This window comes from Camponotus vicinus, unplaced genomic scaffold, assembly GCF_025532165.1.
Source record: "Camponotus vicinus isolate PSW18456_S1 unplaced genomic scaffold, iyCamVici1.0 SCAF_5, whole genome shotgun sequence".
Lineage (NCBI taxonomy): Eukaryota > Metazoa > Arthropoda > Insecta > Hymenoptera > Formicidae > Camponotus > Camponotus vicinus.
Window position 1 is genome coordinate 5,884,416 of NW_028141977.1, and position 23,852 is coordinate 5,908,267.

At 41.1% G+C, this 23,852-nt stretch overlaps 3 protein-coding genes across 3 annotated transcripts; all 3 read left to right on the forward strand.

Moving 5' to 3' along the window:
- Positions 1-1,230: 1,230 nt before the first annotated feature.
- On the forward strand, positions 1,231-2,052 carry LOC145972341 (uncharacterized). Its single transcript, XM_083100899.1, has one exon. The coding sequence runs from the start codon at positions 1,231-1,233 to the stop codon at positions 2,050-2,052; it is 822 nt and encodes a 273-aa protein (XP_082957025.1).
- A 1,528-nt stretch (positions 2,053-3,580) lies between these two features.
- Positions 3,581-4,552, forward strand: LOC145972342 (uncharacterized). The gene has a single exon (XM_083100900.1). It carries the CDS (start codon positions 3,581-3,583, stop codon positions 4,550-4,552), a length of 972 nt encoding a protein of 323 aa, XP_082957026.1.
- Positions 4,553-4,796: 244 nt separating this feature from the next.
- LOC145972344 (uncharacterized) lies at positions 4,797-5,982 on the forward strand. Its single transcript, XM_083100901.1, has 2 exons — positions 4,797-5,188; positions 5,463-5,982. Exons 1-2 carry the CDS (start codon positions 4,797-4,799, stop codon positions 5,980-5,982), a joined length of 912 nt encoding a protein of 303 aa, XP_082957027.1.
- Positions 5,983-23,852: the final 17,870 nt, after the last annotated feature.

Sequence of the window (23,852 nt, forward strand, 5' to 3'; positions counted from 1 at the left end):
CGCACAATGTGGAATGCGACCATTATTGGTTCGCGACCTCGCGTGATATTTCGCGGGCCAATTAGCAATCGACGAGTCGATCTCACGTAGCAAGCACGACCGGCCAGCTCTCCCGGACTCAGCAGTCAGCAGTGAGCCATGAGCACTTACATTAATCGAGCGAGATCGTTCGCTACCTAGCTCGCCATCGTTGTTTCGAGATATTGTTAATCGAGCGAGAGTTTGTAAAACGCAGTGATATAACAAGAAAATACATCGCGGTTCTTTAAAACGAAAACCGGAGTGATATTTCATTTCTCCTTTACCCGCGGCGGAGAGCGGAGCAAATGCGACGCGTTGCCTTTCGAAGACCGAAATTTGTTAACGAACTATTGATCGTGTGATCGGCATTACTAAAAACATTGGTCCTTCGAGCCGGATCTATCGAGACGCAACAATCCTTCGCGCTCAGGCTCTCTCGTTCGCTCTCTCTCACTCTCGTTCGCTCTCTCTCACTCTCGCGAGCCACGCGCAGCTGATATCGGCGATCTCTCTCTCGCGCGCTCGATTCTCACCCCGCCTCCTGCAATGCTGTGATAAGTGGGTGGATCGAATCAATTGACAATTTCAAAAAGGTGACTGCTTCGAAAGTGAAAAGTTACCGGCTCACAGAACTACGAGCACTCTGCACTCGCTCTCTAAAGATCAGTGCCCTAAGGAGTGAACAAAGACGTTCGCCAAATTTTTGAGAGTGTCACGAGTGTTCGCGTACTCTCCGCGACCTCGGACAACAAGACTATATCGCTGCCCCGTACACGCCCTTAGCACATCCGTTGTGCTTTTCACGTGCATTTACACGTTATTCGCTAGCGCTGTGTGCGTCTCCGACTCCTGAGTACTCGAAGAGCTCGAGGATTGACAGAGTCGCGAGTTTAGCTCCTGCCGCGAGTTAATTGACAACTCCGCGGTTTGAATTATTGTGCATTGACATCTGCTGCGTTGTTGGCAAGTTTGAACTACGAGCGTTCTGCACTCGCTCTCTAAAGATCAGTGCCCTTATGGTGTGAACAAGGACGTTCGCCGAATTTTTTTGTGTTTGTCGCGAGTGCTCGCTTTTCTCCGCGACCTCGGACAATCTGGCTATATCGCAGTCGTATACCGGCTCGCAGCGCAATCGTCGCGCTTCTTCAGTGTATTCACACACCGTTCGCGCAATCTCTCTCTGGATCGTGAGCGGATTCAAGAACGATCATGTCCCAGGATCTTCGTAATCTTCTGATCGAGCAGGAGCTCACAATTAAATCGATCAAGCGAGTATTGGTCAATTATAAGAAGCTGTCAAAACAAAACATCACTCTTTCGAAAACGAAGGGACGACTTTCAAACTTGGAGGAGCTGTGGAAAAAATGTCAAGCTCTACATGTCCGATTGATGCAGACTGCCACTACGGAGGAACAAAGGTCAACCCAGTACTTCGCTAAGGACGAGATACTCGATGTCGAAGATGCCTTCTTGGAGGCTGCGGACTATCTCAACGATGCGATCGGTAAATTTACAAAAGTCGAAACGGCTCCCTCCGATAAAGGTAACGAATCATCTTTTCGTGACTCGCTGTCTGCAACTGCGTTGCAATTACCTCGTATCACGCTTCCGAAATTTTCGGGTAATTTTTCGGAATGGGAAAATTTCCGCGGTATCTTTGAGTCTCTTGTCGCGACTAACGATTCTTTATCAAACACACAAAAGCTTCATTATTTGAAAGCGAGTTTCTCCGGTGATGCCGCCTTACTTGTCAGTAATATTCGAGTTTCCGACGCGAATTATGATGCAGCATGGCAACTCCTCGCCAAGGAATACGATAATCAGAACGCGATTATTCACGCGCACATTCACGCCTTCGCTGACTTACCGAAAATGAAAACCGAAACAGTTAGTGAATTGAAAAGACTTCGAGATAACGTCTCCGTTTCTCTTGCTGCACTGACGAATCTGGATCGTCCGGTCAGTCAGTGGGACGATTTGTTGGTCTACATTATTTCGCAAAAATTCATTACGCGCACCCGCAATGAATGAAGCCTGATGCGAGGTAATTTGGATGTGTATCCTACATATAAGGAGATACACGACTTTATGACGTGTCGAATTCGCGGTTTGGCGGACTACAACACGCAGTCTAGCTCTGCGACGAATAATTCGAACAATAAATCTCGTTCGTCAATTAATCATGTTGCGACAGTTAAATGCGTCAAATGTTCTGGTAATCATAGCTTGGCAAAGTGCGACAGTTTTTTAGCTCAATCGGTTGATCAGCGTAGACTTCTCGCGCGTCAGCATAAATGTTGTTTTAATTGCCTGAGACCGGATCATCAATTAAGGAATTGTTAAAGCAAAGGTCGTTGTATTACTTGCCGTCGCGCGCATCATTCTCTTCTTCACAGCGATAATGACGCTCGCGACAGGAGACTCGACTCTTGCGCCGCCGCGTCTCCCTCGGACTCATCGTCAAATAATAAAGCGTCGCTTCCGAGTATTCCCGCGCCGCAATCTGCTGCAGTAGCGTCAAAGCATTCACATGACTCGAAAAAATATGAACTCTCCCCCTCATGTACTACTCGCTACCGCTTGGGTCAGTCTCACGACCGCGGAGGGTCGTACCTTTAAATTGTGTGCTTTATTGGATCAGGGCTCTACGTACAGCTTTATATCGGAATCGCTTTGCCAAGCCATGCGCACGAAGCGTTATCGTACCGGTCTGAAAATACATTGCTTCGGTGAAAAATTCAGCGGCGTCGCCAAGTCTTGTGTGAATCTATCTCTTGCACCGTGCTCGGGACAAGGCCCTTTATTTCTATTTACCGGTTACGTATATCAAAAAATCACCGCTTATACAGCTTCTCAGACCAAACCTGCCGAATCGTGGCCGCATCTAAGCAACCTATCCCTTGCGGATCCTCATCCGTCTAGCAATCACCCGATTCATGTGCTTATTGGTGCCGATCTATATGGATCACTGTTATTAAGACCTCCGACAAGGACCTCTCGGTACCCCCACCGCGCAACTTACAGTACTCGGGTGGATAATTTCGGGTCCGACCGGGAGCAGCTCCTCGCTTCCGGAATCCACTTCAGTCTTGCATTGCGTATCTGATGACGATACAAATTCTCTTCTACAAAAATTTTGGGAAGATGAAAACGTTCCTTCTCGCGCCCCCCTCTCTGAAGAGGACGAGCAGTGTGAACAGCATTTCGTTACCACACATTCTCGTAATTCGCACGGACGATACGTCCTGCGTTTGCCGTTTAAAAACGGCCCCCCTAGTCGCATGGGCGACACGCTTCAGAAAGCTTCATTTATGTATCAGAAAATGGAGCGTCGGTTACAACAAAAACCAGAAGTGGCCGCGCTGTACCACGATTTCTTGAAAGAATATGCATCCATGGGTCACATGGAGGAGGTAAGCTCTCATGAACCATTCCTTTTCCCCCCGGTGTACATACCTCACCATTTTGTATTACGAGAGTCTAGCTCGACCACAAAACTCCGAGTAGTTTTAACGCTTCTTCAAGAACACGCGATGGGACCTCTTTGAACGACCACCTCATGGTCGGTCCCAAACTTCAGCAAGACATCTCAGCGATTATTTCTCGCTGGCGGCAATTTTGTTACGTCTATACAGCGGACATTGCGAAAATGTTCCGCCAAATATTAGTGCATCCTGATGACGCCGACTTCCAAAGAATTCTCTGGCGTCCTTCAAATTCTAATTCAATGCAACATTATCGGTTGCTCACAGTTACCTACGGCATGGCGTCAGCTCCTTATCTCGCCATGCGCGTGCTCCACCAACTAGCGCTGGATGAAGGCAGTGCTTTTCCGGCTGCTCAAGCTGTATGCAAAGGTTCCATTTACGTCGATGATATTCTTTTTGGAGCAGATGACATACCAACTCTGCGTGAAACCCGCAAGCAGCTCGTTGATCTCATGAATCGAGGAGGTTTCCCTCTCCGCAAATGGACCGCAAATTACTTAGAGCTTCTGACGGACATCCCGGAAGACCAGCGCGGAGCGTCTGATCACATCATTAACAGGGACGACACTCTAAATGTATTAGGTCTAGCGTGGTCGCCCCACGGTGATTCATTTCGCTTCCGGATTGCGCCACACATGCAAGCCGTGCATACGAAACGTTCTGTTTTGTCTTTCATTGCTAAGCTCTACGATCCCCTCGGTTGGGCATCCCCGATTGTCATCTTGGCTAAAATATTTATGCAGGAGCTTTGGTTGCGACAAATCGATTGGGATAATCCGATCCCTGCTGACCTGCTGCGTCAGTGGACAGAGTACTGTTCTGAATTGCCTAATCTAGGTACGGTGCGAATTTCAAGATGGACGGGAACGAGTCGCGAGCAAATGGGGCTCGAACTTCATGGTTTCGCTGACGCATCTACCAGGGCTTATGCCGCTGTTCTTTATCTTCGAGTTCTTCACTCTATGACAAATATTCAGATTAGTCTCATCGCAGCCAAGACTAAGGTTGCCCCCCCTCAAAACGGTCAGCGTTCCTCGTCTTAAACTCAATGCCGTTGTTTTGTTGAGTCGACTGATGGATTGGACTAGAAACGCCTTGAATTTAGAACGGATCCCTTTGTATGGCTGGACCGATTCGACAATCGTTTTGGCATGGATACGCCAGCACCCGGCTAAATGGAACTGCTACGTAGCCAATCGCGTATCAGAGGTACAGACGCGTCTTCCTGCGATGCGTTGGAATCATGTTCGCTCCCGTAACAATCCGTCAGATTGCGCCTCTAGGGGCATGTCAGCCTCTGAATTGACTGCCCACGACTTGTGGTGGTCTGGCCCTTCGTGGCTTCGTAAGTCTTCCGCTTCTTGGCCGATTCAAGAGGACGCACCTCCGCTGCAGTACAACATTCGAGAAACGATGCTCTCCGAAGCCCGCAAAACCATTGTTCATCATGTAGATACGGCTTCGGAATGGGACTTGCCGACGAAGTATTCAAGCTGGACAAAGCTTCTTCGTATCACTGCTTATCTTAGACGCTTTATTCAGAACGTGAAAAACAAAGTCGCTTCATTACAAGTCGATACATCCAATTTAAAGCCGGAAGAACTAAGCGAGGCCTCCGCTTTTTGGTTTCGCTCAGTACAAAGCTCACACTTACACTCGGAGTGGAAGGCGCTTAACGCGTAAGCTGCTCTTCCAAGATCTAGTCAACTCCGCTCTCTCAATCCCTTTATCGGTAAGGATCAATTGATACGCCTAGGCGGGCGGCTTGAAAACTGCATTATGTTACAATGAGCGTCACCCGATAATACTTCCGAAACATCGAATTTCGGAACTTCTAATCGAGCAGGCTCACCGCCTCTCTCTTCATGGAGGTACACAGCTGACGTTGAGAACTTTATGTCAGAATTATTGGATTCTTTCGGCTAGAAATATCGTTAGATCTCACATACGCAGGTGCGTCACTTGCGTTAGACATGCTGCGAACACCCCGACGCAAGTCATGGGTAACCTGCCCGAGCCTCGAGTCAATCCTTCTCCTCCCTTTTCTCATACCGGCGTGGACTACGCTGGTCCTATGAATATTATTCCATTTGTCGGTCGTGGTCAAAGGGGAACCAAGCATTACGTCGCCGTATTTATATGTCTCGCAACTAAGGCGATTCATCTCGAGTGTGTCGATGATTATTCGACTGAAGAGTTTCTCGCTGCCTTTTCACGTTTTGCTGGCCGTCGTGGTCTACCGTCACACGTTTATAGTGACAATGGCACAAATTTCCAAGGTGCAGATCACGAACTTCAACGAAACTTTCGCGCTCTCTTAAACGATCCTCGACTTAAGGACACGCTCGCTACTGACAGTGTCAAATGGCATTTTATTCCCCCCGCGGCACCACATTTCGGCGGGCTCTGGGAAGCAGGTGTCAAAAGTCTTAAACATCACCTTAAGAGAGTGATGGGATCTCACACCTTGTGACGAGCCGAGTTCGTAACGCTCCTGTGCAAAATAAAAGCGTGTTTAAATTCTCGTCCGATCTCCGCTCTAAGCGACGACCCTACGGACCTTTCTGTATTAACCCCAGGTCATTTCTTAATTGGTCGACCGCTGATTAGCTTACCCCAGGAATCGGTCCTCGATCTTAACACGAATCGACTGTCGCGCTGGCAGCACGTCCAGGCGATGCATGAGCAGATCTGGCGCTCTTTCCAGGTCTGTGGTAAATATTTAAGTCCTGGAAACTGTCAAGGTTTTATTTGTCCCAAAAGCTGCCAAAACAGAATAAAAATTTTCCAGGCCCGTCCTGATAAAAATTGAAATACTGGAAGCTGCCAAGCTTGACTGTCCTAGAAGTTGCCAAAATAGGATAAAAATTTTCCAGACCTGTTCTGGTAAAAATTCAAGTCCTAAAAGCTACCAAGATAGAAAAAAAATTTCCTAGGCCTGTCCTGGTAAAAATTCAAGTCCTGGAAACTGCCAAAAATTGATAGCCTCGAAACCGACCAAATAAAGATTACCCAAGTAAATAAATATGATATCCTTGGAAATGAAGTATACATGAGTTTAGAAAGGTGTTCCTATACCCCTAATGGGGAGATAAAAGGATGTCCTGGAAAATGCCGCCTGACATGTATACAGGGTGTCGCAGACCATCCGTATCAGCCGAATATCTCAAAAACTGAGCGCGGCAGATAAAAATATTTCAGACAAAAGTTGTAAGGTTTCAAGTAACGCATTACATGGCGATATCAGTATGACCTTGAAGAGTGTTGTCAAGGTCACGTAAAGGTCACCTTGAATTCTGTAAATGGAAACTTCAATTTTTTATTGCATATTCTTGTAGCTTATTTCGAGAGCTTTCCAAAACACTATAATTAAGTTAGTTTTCATTAAGTACTTTCCGAGTTATGAGGCTTGAAATCATATTTTAATTTTACATAAACCGTAAAATATCTTGTAAAATATTCATTTTTCGATTATCTTACCTTAATACTTTTATGTACAAAATAATGAAAGGAATCAATTGGTGTAAAGAAAACACATAATTGTTTCGAATAAAAAGTGTAATTGTTAATTGCAAATTACATTTTTTCTTTCGAAACAATTATGTGTTTTCTTTAGACCAATTGATTCCTCTTATTATTTTGTACATAAAAGTATTAAGGTAAGATATTCGAAAAATGAATACTTTACAAGATATTTTACGGTTTATGTAAAATTAAAAAATGACTTCAAGCCTCATAACTCGGAAAGTACTTGAGGGAAAAATATTTTATTATAGTGTTTTGGAAAGCCCTCGAGATAAGCTACAAGAATATGCAATAAAGAATGGAGGTTCCATTTAAGAAATTGACGGTGATCTTCACGTGACTTTCAAATAACTCTTCAAGATCAAACTGATCGCCATGTAATGCGTTACTTGAAACCTTACAACTTTTGTCTGAAATATTTTTGTCTGCTGCGCTCAGTTTTTGAGATATTCGGCTGATACAGGTGGTCTGCGACACTGTATATATAGGGTGTGTCATTTTAAGTGATGCAGCTGAATATCTCTTAAAGTAAAAAATATTGGGAAAAATGTTTCAGACAATAGTTTTATGGTTGCGAGGAGAGCAGAAGTTGGTCATATCAATTTAATTGTAGGTGGCGCCACTTTCGAGATTTCTGCATGGCGGCCATTTTTTTAAATGGCAATCGATTTTTTTATTCCAGTGAATGTTGAAGCTGCAGGCATTAAGACGAATACAACGGTTTTTCATTTTTTTGAAATTGGATCATTTTTCACTGAGTTACAGTGTTCCAAAGTTAATAATTAAAGTAAAGAGCTTCCACCCCCATACAATGTGCGTATTTCGTGACTTCAAACCGCCTTTCACCTCTCTCTCTCTCTCTCTTTCTGTGTGTGTGTGTGTGCGTGTGTGTTGTTTCTATCCGTTATTTGGACTGATTCTGTTTGATGGTCAACCAGCTCCAGACTACTTGACACGCATTTTCCCGTGCTTAGCATTACCCAGGATGAACGACGTGGACGTGGCGGGGTTTTTATTCTTTTGGGGTGCTTGATTTACGTGAGTCCCCTTGCGTCTCACGATTCGGGGTGCTTGATTTACGTGAGTCCCCTTGCCTCTCACGATTCGGGGTGCTTGATTTATGCGCGCGCGCGCGCGCGTGTGTGTGTGTGTGTGTGTGTGCGCGCGCGTGCGTGTGTCAATCAAGCCACGTCCACGTCGTTCATACTGGGTAATGCTAAGCACGGGAAAATGCGTGTCAAGTAGTCTGGAGCTGGTTGACCATCAAACAGAATCAGTCCAAATAACGGATAGAAACAACACACACGCACACACAGAGAGAGAGAGAGAGAGAGAGAGGTGAAGGGCGGTTTGGAGTCACGAAATACGCACACTGTATGGGGGTGGAAGCTTTTTACATTAATTATTAACTTTTGAACACTAACTCAGTGAAAAATGATCCAATTTCAAAAAAATAAAAGACCGTTGTATTCGTCTCAATGCTACAACATTCACTAGAACAAAAAAATCGATTGCCATTTAAAAAAATGGCCGCCATGCAGAAATCTCGAAAGTGGCGCCACCTACAATTAAGTTGATATGACCAACTTCTGCTCCCCTCGGAACCATAAAACTATTGTCTGAAATTGGTGTAAAGAAAATACATAGTTATTTTTAAGAAAAATATGTAATTGTTAATTACAAATTACATTTTTTCTTCGAAACAACTATGTTCTTTCTTTATACCAATTGATTTATCTTATTATTTTGTACATAAAAGTATTAAGGTAAGATAATCGAAAAATGAATATTTTACTAGATATTTTATGGTTTATGTAAAATTAAGAAATTATTTCAAGCCTCATAACTCGAAAAGTACTCAATGAGGAAATACTTTATTATAGTGTTTTGGAAAGCTCTCGAGATAAGCTACAAGAATAAGTAATAAAAAATAGGGGGTTCCATTTAAGAAATTGAAGGTGACCTTCATGTGATCTTCAAACGACTTTTCAAGGTAAAATCAATGACACCATCTTATGGCCCCCTTAAAACCATATAACTTTTGTTTCAAATATTTTTACCGAAACCGTCATGGTTTCGAGATATTCAGCTGCATCACTTAAAATGACACATCCTATATATTGTGATCGTGGTATTTCCCGAACCGTACAGGGTCGCGCGGTCGGCTCCTCGACACACCTTCGGCGTGATTCGCAATCTCGTGTTTCCACTTCAAAATATTTGCGAAAAATCTCTAAATGATTGGGCGCCAGGTATGGGAGACCGTACCACACAAAAGTAGCGAAAAATGTCGACACGAAGCAAAAAAGTGGAGACGGAGCAACGAATGCGACGGAATATAAGATGATATTTAACACAGTAGCTCAGCAGTGTAACGAAGAGAGGGTTGGGTCGGTCAGAACGGAGGATAGAAGATTAGAACCCACTGAAAATAGCAAGACAATATATGCAATGGAATAATAATGTATTATAATAAAGGAAATAAAGATAATGTAAATAATATAAATTTGTGATCGACGTAATTAACGGAATTGAAAGGCTCGCAGTCGGATAATTAAGAGCTAAGACCTATAGCCCACGCGGTATCGACGGTTATCAAGCGCGAGCGAGATGGATCAACTTACAACGGACGACGTATCGACCGCCCGAACGAGAAAAACCAAACTACGATAAGACACCGTCGAATTAATAAAGTCGCGGAGTGGTTTTTGGCTTAATTTTCCGCAAAATCTCTCGCCCTCGATCCGCACGACAACACGAAATACGTCGCAAGCCTGCGCAGCGTGTGCAGCAGGCTATAAATTGCCGCAATGATACACGAGATCAATATCGACACAACGGCGATCGCGCGAGAATACGCGGAACACGAGAAAAAACGGATTACACGACGTAATTACATACACACGTGGACGCGAGATTTACAGATTAACTATCGGCAGTGGTTCCCGAAGGAGATCTGTTGAGCCCGGATGGATCGATTTACTCATTAATCGTCCGAAAAGAAACGCGAAACACTAAAAACTATATTCGACGTAGCACGCGAACGTAACACGTCATACAAGAGCGATAATTATAACGAGCGATTTCAACGATCCATCTGAGTGCGATACGAAATCGGTGGCTTCACTAAACTTGTCGTCTCACCAAAAGAAGTTCACACAAAATTTCGCACGGTAGCGAAGCGTAGATGTTGAGGTGCAGGGCCTACGTCCTCTTCGATCACAAGCTCACCGGACAGTGAGGAGCGGAAGGCTCCCACGGGAGACCAGTGTTGCCAACTCGTTTCAAGTCTTTCCTACCAGAGCACGTCTGAAATCCTACACGCAGGCATCAAATCCTACTAAAATTTTAATTTATACATAAAAACTTTTTAATAATTAAATTAATTAAAAATTAGTTATAAGATATGAACAAATGTATTGTTATAAAAAATAATGTAATATAATAATATTTATTATATAATATTATGTATTATAATTTTATTAATAAAAATATATTGATTGATTGATTGATAGTTTATTGTCGCCCCTTGGGGATTACAAGGTGCTTTTACAAGAAGCGTTCCCGAACCTTTAACAAAACTATACCACTTCTCCCCCCCGACCTGGCCATTTTGCGACCATTACAGACTACAATACCCTCACCCACCCTACGCATCCTCCCCCTCCTTGACCTCCCTCCCTCGTCCCCCCTATCATCCGCCTGGCTCCAGCCTCTCCTTCTCCCGCCTCTGTTTCCTTCTCGTGGTTGACTGCTTCCTCTGCACCTCTCCCTCTTCTCTCTTTTCTCCTGTCCCTTGTTTCCTCCGTCCAGCCTCTCTTCCTCCCTCGTACTTTTCCTTTCGCTCTTATCCTCTCCTTCCTTTTCCTTCCGGCATCAGATGTGGCTGTACAGACTAGACCGAACCAAAATTAATCCAACATACAAAAAACGGAGGCTATCAACTCCTCCCCTCTACACCCTCCCTTTCCACCCTTTCCCTTCAGCCTTCCCTCCTATCCCTCCCTACCCTTCTTCTTCCGCCCCTATACTCTTCTCCCTATCCCTACTCATCCCCCCTTCCTCCTCCTACCCTTCCCTTTCTCCATTTCCTACCTTCCTCACCCTCTTTCCCTTCCCCCCTTCTTTCTACTCATCGCTTTCATCCTCTGTTTCCTCCATCTCCTCATGCCACCTATCTTTCTCCACATCCCATCCCCAAGCCTTCCCATCTATCCATATCCTTCTATTTGTGACTACCACCACCCTCCCCCTCGCCCTCTCTGTCCTTGCCCTCTCCACCAGCTTCCACCTTCCTCTCCTCCAACGTCAAGTCCTCGTCTACCCCCACCCCCCAATTCCTCCTTATCTCCCATCCCCCTTCTAGCAATTCCTTCTTCTCTTCCGTCCTCCTCATCCTCACAATTAATACTATACCTACGTTCCCCCTTCTCTCACTAACCTCCCCAATTTCCACCCTTCTCCCCAATTCCTCCATCATGATCCCTTCTATCACCCTCTTTCTTTCCTCCGCGCTGCCTCCCTCTACCCCTCTCCACACCACATTCCTCCTTCTTTCTCTCCTCTTCTCCTTCTCTCATTCTCTCCCTCCTCTCCAACTCCCTTCTCTCTCTCTCCTTTCTCACTCTCTCCCTCCTCTCCTCAAACTTTCTCCACACTTCCCCTCCTGTTGTCCCCCTGCCCTCCTCTCCTAAATCCTCTCCTTTCCTCTGTCCTTCTCCCCCCCTCATCCTTCCTCTTCTTCCTTCTTTCCTCCCGTTCCTCTTCCACCATCCTCCACCACTCCTCTTCCCTTTCCTCCTCTTCTATATTCTCTTCTCCTCCACTCTCCCTTTCCCTCTCTACCTCCCGTCCCTTCTTTTCCCTACCTACCTCTTCCCCCCGCTTCCCTTCTTTCCCCTCTTCCTCCTTCACCTTCTTCTTTTCCTCCATCACCTCTACTCCACTGTCGTCCACTCTACCACTCCACCTGCCCCTCCTCTCCCCATCTATCCTCCCCCCGTCCTTCCACTTTCTCCCCTATCTCCTCCATCCGCTTCTTCACTCCCTGCTTCCTTTCTCTCCCTTCTCCATCCCCTGCCTTCTCCTTTTCTTCCTCCTCATCTACTCCTCTTCTGCCTTCCTCCCCCTTACTCCACTTGCTCTTCCTCTCTCCACCCTCCACCCTTTCCCCTTCCTCCTTCTCTCTCGTCTCCTTCCTCCCCACTATTGCATTCCCCTTCCTTAACTTTAACTCCTTCACCTTCCAACCTTCTTCTCTTCTACCCCCATCTTCCTTTTCTCTCCTTTCATCCTCTTCTTTGCCCTCCTCTCCTGCGCCTTCCTTCTCCTTCCTAACCTCCGCTCCTTCACTTTCCCTATCGACCTCCCCTCTCTTCTCTAATCCCCTTACCAATCTCCTCATCACCAGTACCAACTCCACCATCACCTTCTTCAGCTCCTTGACCTCTTCCACCAGCTCTCCGCACTCCATTCTGCTGTCCGTTCTTTACTTTTCCTTCCCTGCCGGCATTCCCAAAATTCTTCGTCACCACAATCGATCTGCGCATCGATTCCCCGTCTCTCTATCCCTCGCTTCCTTCAACGCACCCCTGGCGCCATCCATCTGTCACTTGCCTCCTTACTCCAGCCTCTGGCGCCCTCTCCGCTCTCCACCTTACTGTATCTCTCTCTCCTTCCTTCTGCCTCCCGCACCATCTTCACTTCCTTCTCCATCACTCTTCACGCCTCTCCCTCCATCTTCTGTTTCCCAACTCAGCACTTTTCCATATATTTTCTCACTCGAAAAACTCTTTAACCCTTCTTTCTCCAACTCCGCCTCCACCTCCATCCGCTCCCCCGGTCTACCTCCTCCTCTTCCCCCGCTCCCAGCTCTTCCTCCAACCATCCTTTTTTCCTTCTCCTATCGGCCCACACCTCCACACCTGTCACCTGAATACACGTTCGCGGCCGATCTCTAATAAAAATATATATAACGCTAAATATTTATTTATATTTATAACGTTAACGTAAATTACACACATCAAAAGTACACACATCAAAATTACACACATTTTCGCATTAATTGCACTAGTACTATCGACTATCGATAGAGGACGTGAATTGTGCTATACGTATCTAAGCTTCTAAGCTGTGTTCCGAAATTCACCAAAAATCTATAATATATGCGACGTGTATTAAGCCGGTATTACACTATAGGTTGCGGGCTCGGTTCGCGCAGTTGAAATTGACCAATCAAAATAACCGGCCAACAAATTGCTTTGCTCTGATTGGTCAATCCCAACCGTAACTGAGTTTGCAACCTATAATGTAATTGGGCTTTATAGATTTTCATTACTGGCAGTGAATTGACCGAGATAGGACACAGTAGGATATTTTTTGCATTCCTCTAATCATAGAAATTAAAAACTACCAGATTTCCTACGTACTATAGTCTGCATAATTCTCCTACAATCGCCTATCCTAAACTACCAGACTTAGTAGGAGTCCTACTGAATTGCAATACTGCGGGAGACACGCCGGCAGCACGATATCCTGCGTAATTAATCCTGATTGGCGCAGGACCGTATCGCGCCTCTCGCGCGCCGTTATCAGTTGGCACGGCCGTAATTAGGCCCTTCGGACTGCAGAGTTTTCCGCCGCGGAAGAGCGAAATTTTTGTGGGCAGCCTGCGCCCTTGCTTCGCCGGGCTCTCTCCTGGGACCAAGACATTCGTCTACCGACATCCTTTCGGTTGATTACGTAATCCTGGCCCATTGTAGAATCCGGGCCGGAGTTGATGCAGCGGCGCTCCACGTCGGGGTCTTTCACATATCCTTTAGTACGGGGTGGCCATCCCCTCTTCGACTCTACCACTCGGTACTTTGTCTTCCTATCTGGGAGCCCTTTTTGCTGTCGGAATTAATGACTAAAATTAACGGCCGACAGTTAACGGACAGTTTTTCGGTGATAGTGAAATAAGTGAAAGCTCATTTTATCAGAATAATAGCCTAACCTGACGTGTTTCCGCGGCTTCCAGCTGGGCTTCCACTCACTTGCATCCAATTTCCCACGCCGATCCGCAGTTTCCTCCTAACGATGAGGTGAGATTCACCGACACTCGAGACACCGATTTTCGCCGCTAAATTAAGAAAAATCGCGCAAGAATTCGCAAGTGCGCGAGGTGCAAACGCAAGACCGCCACTCCTCCGCTATAGGGAGGACATAGGCCCCGAAAAAGACGACCGCGGTCGAACTTTTCGCTCCTGTGACGGACGGTCCAAAAAGAACGTCACGTCACAATATACAGGGTGGACCATTTTAACCTTTAATGGAGAATAACTCGAAAACCAAGCCCGGGAGAGAAAAATGTTTCACACAAAAGTTGTTTGGTTTCGAGGGGGCCATAAGATGGTATCATTGGTTTGACCTTGAAGAGTTATTTGAAGGTCACATGAAGGTCACCTTCAATTTCTTAAATGGAACCTACCATTTGTCATTGCATATTCTTGTAGCTTATCTCGAGAGCTTTCCAAAACACTATAATTAAGTACCTTTTCGTTAAGTACTTTTTGAGTTATGAGGCTTGAAATAATTTCTTAATTTCACATAAACCGTAAAATATCTTGTAAAATATTCATTTTTCGATTATCTTACCTTAATACTTTTATGTACAAAATAATGAGAGGAATCAATTGGTGTAAAGAAAACACATAGTTGTTTTTAAGAAAAAATATGGAATTGTTAATTGCAAATTACATATTTTTTCTTCAAAACAACTATGTGTTTTCTTTACACTAATTGATTATTTTCATTATTTTGTATATAAAAGTATTAAGGTAAGATAATCGAAAAATGAATATTTTACAAGATATTTTACGGTTTATGTAAAATTAAGAAATTATTTCAAGCCTCATAATTCGAAAAGTACTTAAGGAAAACTAACTTAATTATAGTGTTTTGGAAAGCTCTCGAGATGAGCTACAAGAGTGTGCAAAAATATATAGGGTGTTCCTTTAAAAAAAATTGAAGTGACCTTCACGTGACCTTCAAATGACTCTTCAAGGTCAAACCAATGGTACCATGTTATGGCTCCCTCGAAACAAAACAACTTTTGTCTGAAACATTTTTCTCTCCCGGGCTTGGTTTTCGAGATATTCGACTGGATGGATTAAAATGGGCCACCCTGTATATACAGGGTGTCCGATTCCTGAGTGACCAAACGAAAAGTAGTGGTAGACTGGATCAAATTGAGAAGAAAAGTTCTCTACTATTTTGCAAAATTCGCAATAATTATTAAGAAATAAGCAAAAATGTTTCGGCGCATGAGAAGCGGTAGATCGCTCGCAGTGTCCGATTAATGAGTGATCAAACGAAAAGTGGTGGTAGATTGGGTCAAACTGGAAAGACAAGTCCTCTACCATTTTGCAAAATTCGCAATAATTATTAAGTTATAGGCAAAAATGTCTCAGCGCATGAGAAGCGATTTGTCTACCGCTTCTTATACTCTGAGACATTTTTGCCTATAACGATAATTATTGCGAATTTTGCAATATGGTAGAGGAATTTTCTTTTCAGTTTGACCCAATCTATCACCACTTTTCGTTTGATCACTTAATAATCACACACTACAAGCGGTTTACCGCTTCACATGTACCGAGACATTTTTGCTTATTTTTTAATAATTATTGCGAATTTTGCAAAATGGTAGAGGACTTTTCTTCTCAGTTTGACCCATTCTACTACTACTTTTCGTTTGGTCACTCAGGAATCGGACACCCTGTATATGTATATACAGAGTGTCCCGAAACTAACGCTTGATATTTTAAAGGCAGATTCTCTGGCCAATTTAAAAACAATTTTTCCTCAACGAAAATGTCGAGGGAGATCATTATTTTTTGCATATTCCCAATCTTTGTCATCATGTATCTTTCTAACTAAGCCTTAAATTAAAATTCTATTAAAGTAAACTCTACCTAAAATTAACTAAAGAATGTGACTTTATTAATATTTTATTCCCATAAGTTAGTTATTCCCTTAGTTTGCGAAAAACACTTTATTTTCAATCGTTTATAACTCGAAAACTATTAGTGCCGCGACATTTTCGCTGAGGAAAAATCGTTTTTAAATTGGCCAGAGAATCTGCCTTTAAAATATCAAGCGTTAATTTCGGGACACCCTGTATATATATGTATATAATAAAATTCTAAGCGAATGAAATAAATTTAAGCAGCTTTATAAATCTATCCGAGCGAGCGAAGCGCAGACGATTACGTCAGCCTATCGATATTGCGTATTGAAACGAACGAAGCTATTCCTTTATAACATATAACCTATATATATGTGTTAAATTTTTACACTATATAAAAGAAAGAATAAAACTAAAATTATTACGATAAAATTTATGGCAGACACAAATTTCAAAATATTGAGCCCATTATATTTTTCACATAAAGAACATTAAATTCTAAATACACCAATACACATATATACAGGGTATCTGAAAAAAACTGTAACATAATGGCGGCGCGCGGTGATTGGGGAAGGGAAGAGCGATGAGTGTGTAGGCGCGCGGCGAAGGCTCCTCCCCTCCCCAATCACCGCTTCACCACGCGCCGCCATTATGTTACAGTGAGACCGCCTTCGCCGCCGCGCGCTTCTAGCCACGCGCATTGGCCGATCTTCTTTAATTAATTTTTCGTTAATTATTGCAAATATCGCCAAACAGTAGAGGACCTTCTTTCTTAATTTGAGCCAATCTACCTTCACACTTCGGGACCGCGAAAAGTTTTCAAACATCCTGTATATTTTATAAAACTCAAATAATGCATTAATAATATTAATAAATTATGTGAGCGTTATAAATGAATTTAACTAAGCAGTCTTATAAGTCTGCATGAGCGAACCGAGCGAAGCGATAAGATAACTATGGAATGTGCAACATCCGTTGTGTTAGCAATTGCGGCTACCCGTCAAATATTCTCTATATTATTATTTATTAATAATTCTTTAATAATTTTTTCATTGACATTCTTTATACTTAATAGCAATATTCATATTCTTTAATAATTATTAATAATTAGCGAATAATTAGCGATAGTAAGCGACATAATATTCATATTCTTTAATAATTATTAATAATTAGCGAATAATTAGCGATAGTAAGCGACATAAAATTTTATTGTATTGTAATTATAATAGCACTGTAATGCCAGAATTATTTAACTTCAATCTATACACAACTAACTATACGAATATGATTTTAATTAAAGTGACATATTTGTTATTAACATTTAAATTGCAACTTTTAAACGGAATAAGTTAGAAAAACCGTTCAAATTCTTATAGATAGAACTCATTATTCTACATAAGCACACACATGAATAATTATAAAATTCTGGTTATAAAAAGCTATTATAAAAATTCGCCTTTTGCATTGTAAAATCTATTACGTAAGCGCCACTACTCCAAGCACGCATCATGAGGAGGAGCAACAGCTCACGTATCCTCTCTATCATCTCTACCAGCAGCGCGCGCACATTAACCAAGCCTAGCCGCTTATGTATTTTCCCTTTACTGAATGCGCACGCACGAGTCACGGAGTAGGGATCGAGAGTATCTCAGGCAGCGCAGCTCAATCCGCACTGTCAGTCGGCCCGAAGATTTCAGCCTGTTAACAAGTTTTGAGTCAGCTGTCTCGGAGATCTCCAACAATCGCCGTCACATTTTATACTTAGACTTCTAACGAGCTTAAATAAAACTTAGTAAAAGTTATTTGGGTCTTCCTCATTTGTCTACCTGTTGGTTCACCATCGAAGACGAGCCGAGGCTTAGAGTCCGCTGGACAACAGTCACATATCTCCATCTGCAAGAGAAGATAAGTAATTAAATAACAAGTAAATAATTAAATAAATTTTACTTTTCACTTTCTTCTTCCTCTGCAACTCTAATTTTAAACAACTTATTTTATTTTATATATCGTAAATGCGTTTACATCATACGATACTGTCGTGTATCTTTATACCTATCCAATTTTCATTCCTTAAGAGCGATTTAATAAAATAAAAGTTCTTTCTTACGCTCATCCTTCATTACCCTTTTAATCCACTCCCAATTTAAGCACGATACTTAATTACAATACTTTGCAACGATTACATAGCTTGAATCAGAAGACCGCCATTTCGTTTTGTCAATTTTCGTGGATAATCACCATTTCGTGAACCATTCATGACACTAAATTAAATATTTTATTGAATTATTACATTAAAGAATTAATTTGTTAATTATCTTTGTACTTTATTCTCGATATTTATCAATTTAAACATTTTTAACTGAATTATTGAATTATTCTAATTTAATATTTTATTGGATTATTTAATTGAATCTCTTTTATTGAATTATTTTAGTTAAATCTTTTAATTAAATCTTTATATTACTTATTATTTTATTTAATACTTATTATAATATTAATTTTATTTATTAATTTATATTAAATATTATTCCATTTATTTACCAATTTAATTCATTTTACTTAATTACTTGAATTAAATATTTTTATCAAATTATTTTAATTTAATCTTTATTGAAAATCAAATTATTTTAATTTAATTCTTATTGAAATTATTTTTAATTAAATATTTTAATTAAATCCTTTTACTGAATCATAGTTGTTGTGCCAGGAGTGGCACGGGATGTGGGGTAGCCGGGAGATTCCAAAAAATGCCTCGGACCGTCACTTATTTTTGCACTTTTTATTATTTCTTTATTATGATTTTCACAAATATAATTACTTATAGTAATTTGCTCGATTTCAATTAAGCCTTCTCCCTTACTATCGTTAAGTCGCCTCGTTAACTATTCAATTAGATTTCGTAAATTAGCAGTTAGCTCCGGATTCGCACTCTTCTTTTATTAATTTTCTATTAACGACTGTCCGCCGCGGACCCGTGGTGGACGGTTTTTAACACCTCTTTTTTAGGGGTATTTTGGAGGGGATCGCCTAGCGACATGACCATATATGGTCATGGAAGGTTTTCGTGGCGGTCAAGTCCAAGTGCAAACGAAGGAGGTTCAAAGTCGAATCCCTTCGTTGACATTTTCGCGTTTCCGGCAAACTCGCGCGTGGTTCGCTGAGGTAGCGGTTTTACGCGGTTCGCGAACATTCTATCGCAGTTTAATCGTATAAAATTTATTAATAGTAAAGTAACATAAAGTTATAGTCTTTCGGACTATAACATCCCTCCTCCGTTGGAAAAGAAAAACGGAGGTTCTAAACGGAGTTTTTCTATATATATATCTATCCCTGTTTTAAACACAATATATTTCCCGTTTACAATGTTTTTTATAATCGTTTCTTATCTCTAAGTTAAAGTTTATTTATTCTAGAATCGTGTGCTCTTGTTTCTTTTTAGTATTGGTCTAGGCATTCCGTATGGTTTGTCAGTTTCGTCTATTATTGTGACAGTCGGTCGTTTAGATTTCTTTTTCTTGTGTTGGACAATTATCCATACTATTAGTATTATAATAATTATAGTGGTTATTCCACTGGAAGCCATTGGGTAAATGAATTCCTTTTGTTCAAAGAAATTGTTATTGTTTAAATCTTTATTTATTTCTTCTAATTTGTTATTTAGTTCTTTTAATTCTAGAAGATTATTGATTACGTCTTTGAATTTTCGTTCGTTATTTGATTCGTTAATGTTTCGGGAAATTGTTATATTGAATTCTGGTAAAAATGTTTCTATATTAGTTCTGTTCTATGTAATCGTTTCTGTTTGTATCGTCATGTCTGGAGTTGTCAGTTTACAGTTGTCGTTTAAAATAATTCAACCTGATTTTGTGAGTATCCTTTTATACTCAGGATGGTTATCGCAATTTATTATAATTTGCTGCTCGGATGCAGTCGAATATAGCCAAGAGTGTGGCTGTTGTAACATAATCCATATAGTGCGGTTCGTTATCGTATAGTCTATGTTGCACTGTTCGCGATAATCTTGCGCTCGTATATACATTTTAATTTCGCACGGTGTATTTTTGCTTACGTGATATATTGGTTGACTTTTTTCGCATAAATATTGGTTATTATTATTTATACAATCGTTTAGATTTTGTTTTGTTAAAAATACATATATACGCATATCTTTATTTATTGCAATTAATTTATTTTCTATTTTTGTGTACGCAAATTTATTTACATAATTATATGTTGGTAACGATATTACATTCAGAATATCATACATTGGTTGCGCGACTATTGGAAATTTTAGTATTGTGTATATAGTTGTTTTGTCGCAGTACGCGCTTACTTTCATATAATTTTCTATTGTTAACCATTCGTCGTATTTTATTTCGAACGGAAAATACGAACCTCGCGGTAACTGTAAGACGGCTTCTTTTAAATGGGAAATTATTTCATTTATCGGTGTTAGTAGCGGATGCATTATGCCTTTACGTATGTATGTGAGGTATTCTAAAATGTATTTCGCGTCTCTGATTAGATCTGTTAGCATCGCTGTAATTACAGTGAAATGTTCATCTATTTCTTCTCGCGTCGTATATTCTCTAATATAGTGATTCATTAACCTACCATTGTAATTTAACATATTTTCTAATTTATTTAAATGGATTATGGTAGTGTTTAGAACTTTTATTTGATTTTTCGCGACGTGTTTTAGTGTTTGTTGATTATTTTGTAATAGTTGAATTTGTTCATTTATTAGTTTTCTATCATTCGCGTCCATAAGTCCAAATAACGTTTTAGTTATTGAGCCTACTCCATCTATCAGACTTCTGCGTCTGTCTGATGATGTTTTATATAGATTATTTATTAGTTTTATTATTTTAGTGTATTGGAATCATTGTTGATAATGTTTTTTAAATTTTCGCACGTTCTTTTAATGTAATTTTCGGATTTTATGTTTTTACATATTTCGTTCGTTTGTTGCACATATTTATTTAATTGCCAGGTTTTGTCATTTAATTCAGTTACATCTAGTTTAATTACTAATTTCCAAGTCTTCTTAATTTGATGTAGATTTCTGATTTTCTCGTAGTAGATTCCTGGGTTGTGCTTAAATTCTTCAATTTCAAACGGAAGACGGGTTTCGTCTTGCTTGGTGAGAACGGGGTTGATCCCTAGTGTTCTGTAATAATATATATTAAGTATTATATTATGCACTTTTGCGAGTGTCATATTTATTCGTTTCTTGCTAGTCAGTGTGGGATTGGTTTTAATTTTTCTCGATTAGCTTTGCTATACTTTATATTCTTTTACGAGCTTCAGTCTCTCGCTGTCTCTTCATTAAGAAACTGCTTATAAGTAACCAGTGAGGATGTCTGATACGAGTTATCCTACCTCGTGAAGTTTTGTGTGGTCCGCCTCTGCCGCGCGACCGCTTTGAACGAGCGTGTCTGCGCGTCTATTCAAACGGCCCGTTGTCATTGCGTGTTATTGTGAACGTTTATACTGGTGAGCGAAGTGTGCACGAGGTGGTGCCCTACCCGAGGGATACCCTGCACTGGGTGTGGGACTTCCTCCAAATTTTCCAGCTGCAGGAGGCCCGAGATTTCGTCGCCTTGCGGGGACGTCGTCGTGTCGAACGACTTTTAAGGCTCGGCGGGGGCGGCCATTGTATGCCGGTGGTGCCTCTTCTCCGGCTGCGGGAAAGGATGCCCCCCATTGGTCGTGGTCATCGTCGCTCGCCTGGGTAAGTACTTTTTATATTTTTAATATTCTATAAATAATTTTAATTTATTCACGTGCATGCGTATCGCTTTTCTTCCTCTTTTTATTGTATAATTAATATCGGAGTTTTTCTCTAGAATTGTATATGGTCCTGTCCATAGTGATTCTAGTTTCTTTGATCTTTTATGTCGTAGTGTCTCGTCATATACTAATACTTTGTCTCCTACTTTGAATTGTGTTTCCTTTGTGCTTTTGTCGTATTGTTTTTTAGCCTTATATTTTTCTTCTTTTAAGTGTTCTTTCGCGAGTTGATTTGTCGCTCTTAGTCTTTCTTTTAATTCCTGCGCGTAATCGTCATAATTGTACGTCGGTTTAGGCGGTTTTGTTAGCGCTGTCGGAATTTCAGCTTGGTGTCCGTACACCAATTCGAAGGGTGTATATCCTGTAGCGGTATGCGGCGTTGTATTATAGGTAAACATCGCGAACGGTATCCACTCGTCCCAGTCCGTTTGATCTTCGTTTATGTAGTGTCGTAGATACTCGGCTAATGTGCGATCTCGTTCTAACGCGCCGTTGCTTTCCGGATAATACGCGGTTGTTTGAATTTTGTTTATTTTTAATAGTTTACAAGTATTTTTAAATATTTCGCTCATGAAATTAGTTCCTTGATCCGTTAGAATTTTTTCCGGTATTCCGTGTTCAAGTATTATTTTTATAACAAATTCTTTACTAATTGTATTCGCTTCTTGATTCGGAATCGGTATTGCCTTGCTAAATTTAGTTAGATTATCTTGGAAAGTTAATAAATATTTATTTCCATTAGTAGTAACAGTTAGCGGTCCGACAATGTCTAACGCGCATTTTTTAAACGGTTTATTAAACGTATCCGTAATTATTAACGGTACTTTATTTTTTCGCGATAATTTATTTTTTTTACAAGATTCGCATCTTGCAATATATCGTTCGACGTCTTTTGTTAAGTCTTTCCAATTATGCTGAAGTCGGATTCTTCTTATTGTTCGTTCTACTCCTTGAAACTCTCCTATAGGTGCATCATGATATTCGGAGAGTATTTGCTTTTTCTCCTCTTCTATATATGTTTTTGCTTGTTCGTTGCTTGCTTCGTCTTCTTGTTCTTCTTCTTCTTCTTCTTCTTTTATTATTAAGACTTCATGGTTATTATTTTCATCTGAGGGTCCCGGTATCGCGTTACGACTTAATGCGTCGGCGTTCGCGTTTGCTCGTCCGGCCTTATGTATAATTTCATAGTCGTATTCTTCTAGTTTTAATCTCCATCGGATTAGTCTTGATCCGGGGTCGTTTACGTTAAACAACCGTATTAGAGGTTTGTGATCGGTCATAATTTTAAATTTTCTTCCATATACGTATGGTCTAAAATGTTTTATGGTCCATACGATTGCTAACAATTCCTTTTCAGTGGTATTATAATTTTACTCCGCCTTTGTTAATATTCTGCTGACGTAAGCAATCGGTCAGTCGTTGCCTACCTTTCCTTGTGATAACACTGCTCCGATCGCATAGTCGGAGGCATCGGTGGTCACTATAAATTCTTGCGTGAAGTCAGGGTACTTCAACACTTCTGCAGTCATTAATTTTTCCTTTAGTAGTTTAAATGCTGCTTGCTGTTCCGTTGTCCATTCGAATTTCTCCGATTTTTTCGTTAATTTTGTTAACGGTTTAGCTTATTTTTGAAAAGTTTTCAATAAATTTCTTGTAGTATCCTGCGAATCCTATGAAGGATTGGATATCCTTTACCTTTTTCGGCGTTAGAAATTCTTTTATCGCAGTTTGACAGGTCTGGCGATATTCTGTTTTCTGAAATAATATGCCCTAAATAAATTACTTGTTTGCGTAGAAATTCCCATTTATCCGGCTGCAATTTTAAATTAGTTTTTCGCAGTCTTTGTAGTACTTCCTTTAGACGTTTATTATGATCTTCTAAGCTCGATCCGTATATTACGATGTCGTCGAGATAGACCAGGCATCTAAGTCCTTGTATTCCTGTTAAAACCGAATTCATCAGTCGTTGAAATGTTGCTGGCGCATTTTTTAATCCGAACGGCATTCGATTGAATTCGTAATGTCCGTAGGGAGTTGAAAAAGCTGTTTTATTTTTATCCCTCTCAGCCATTGGG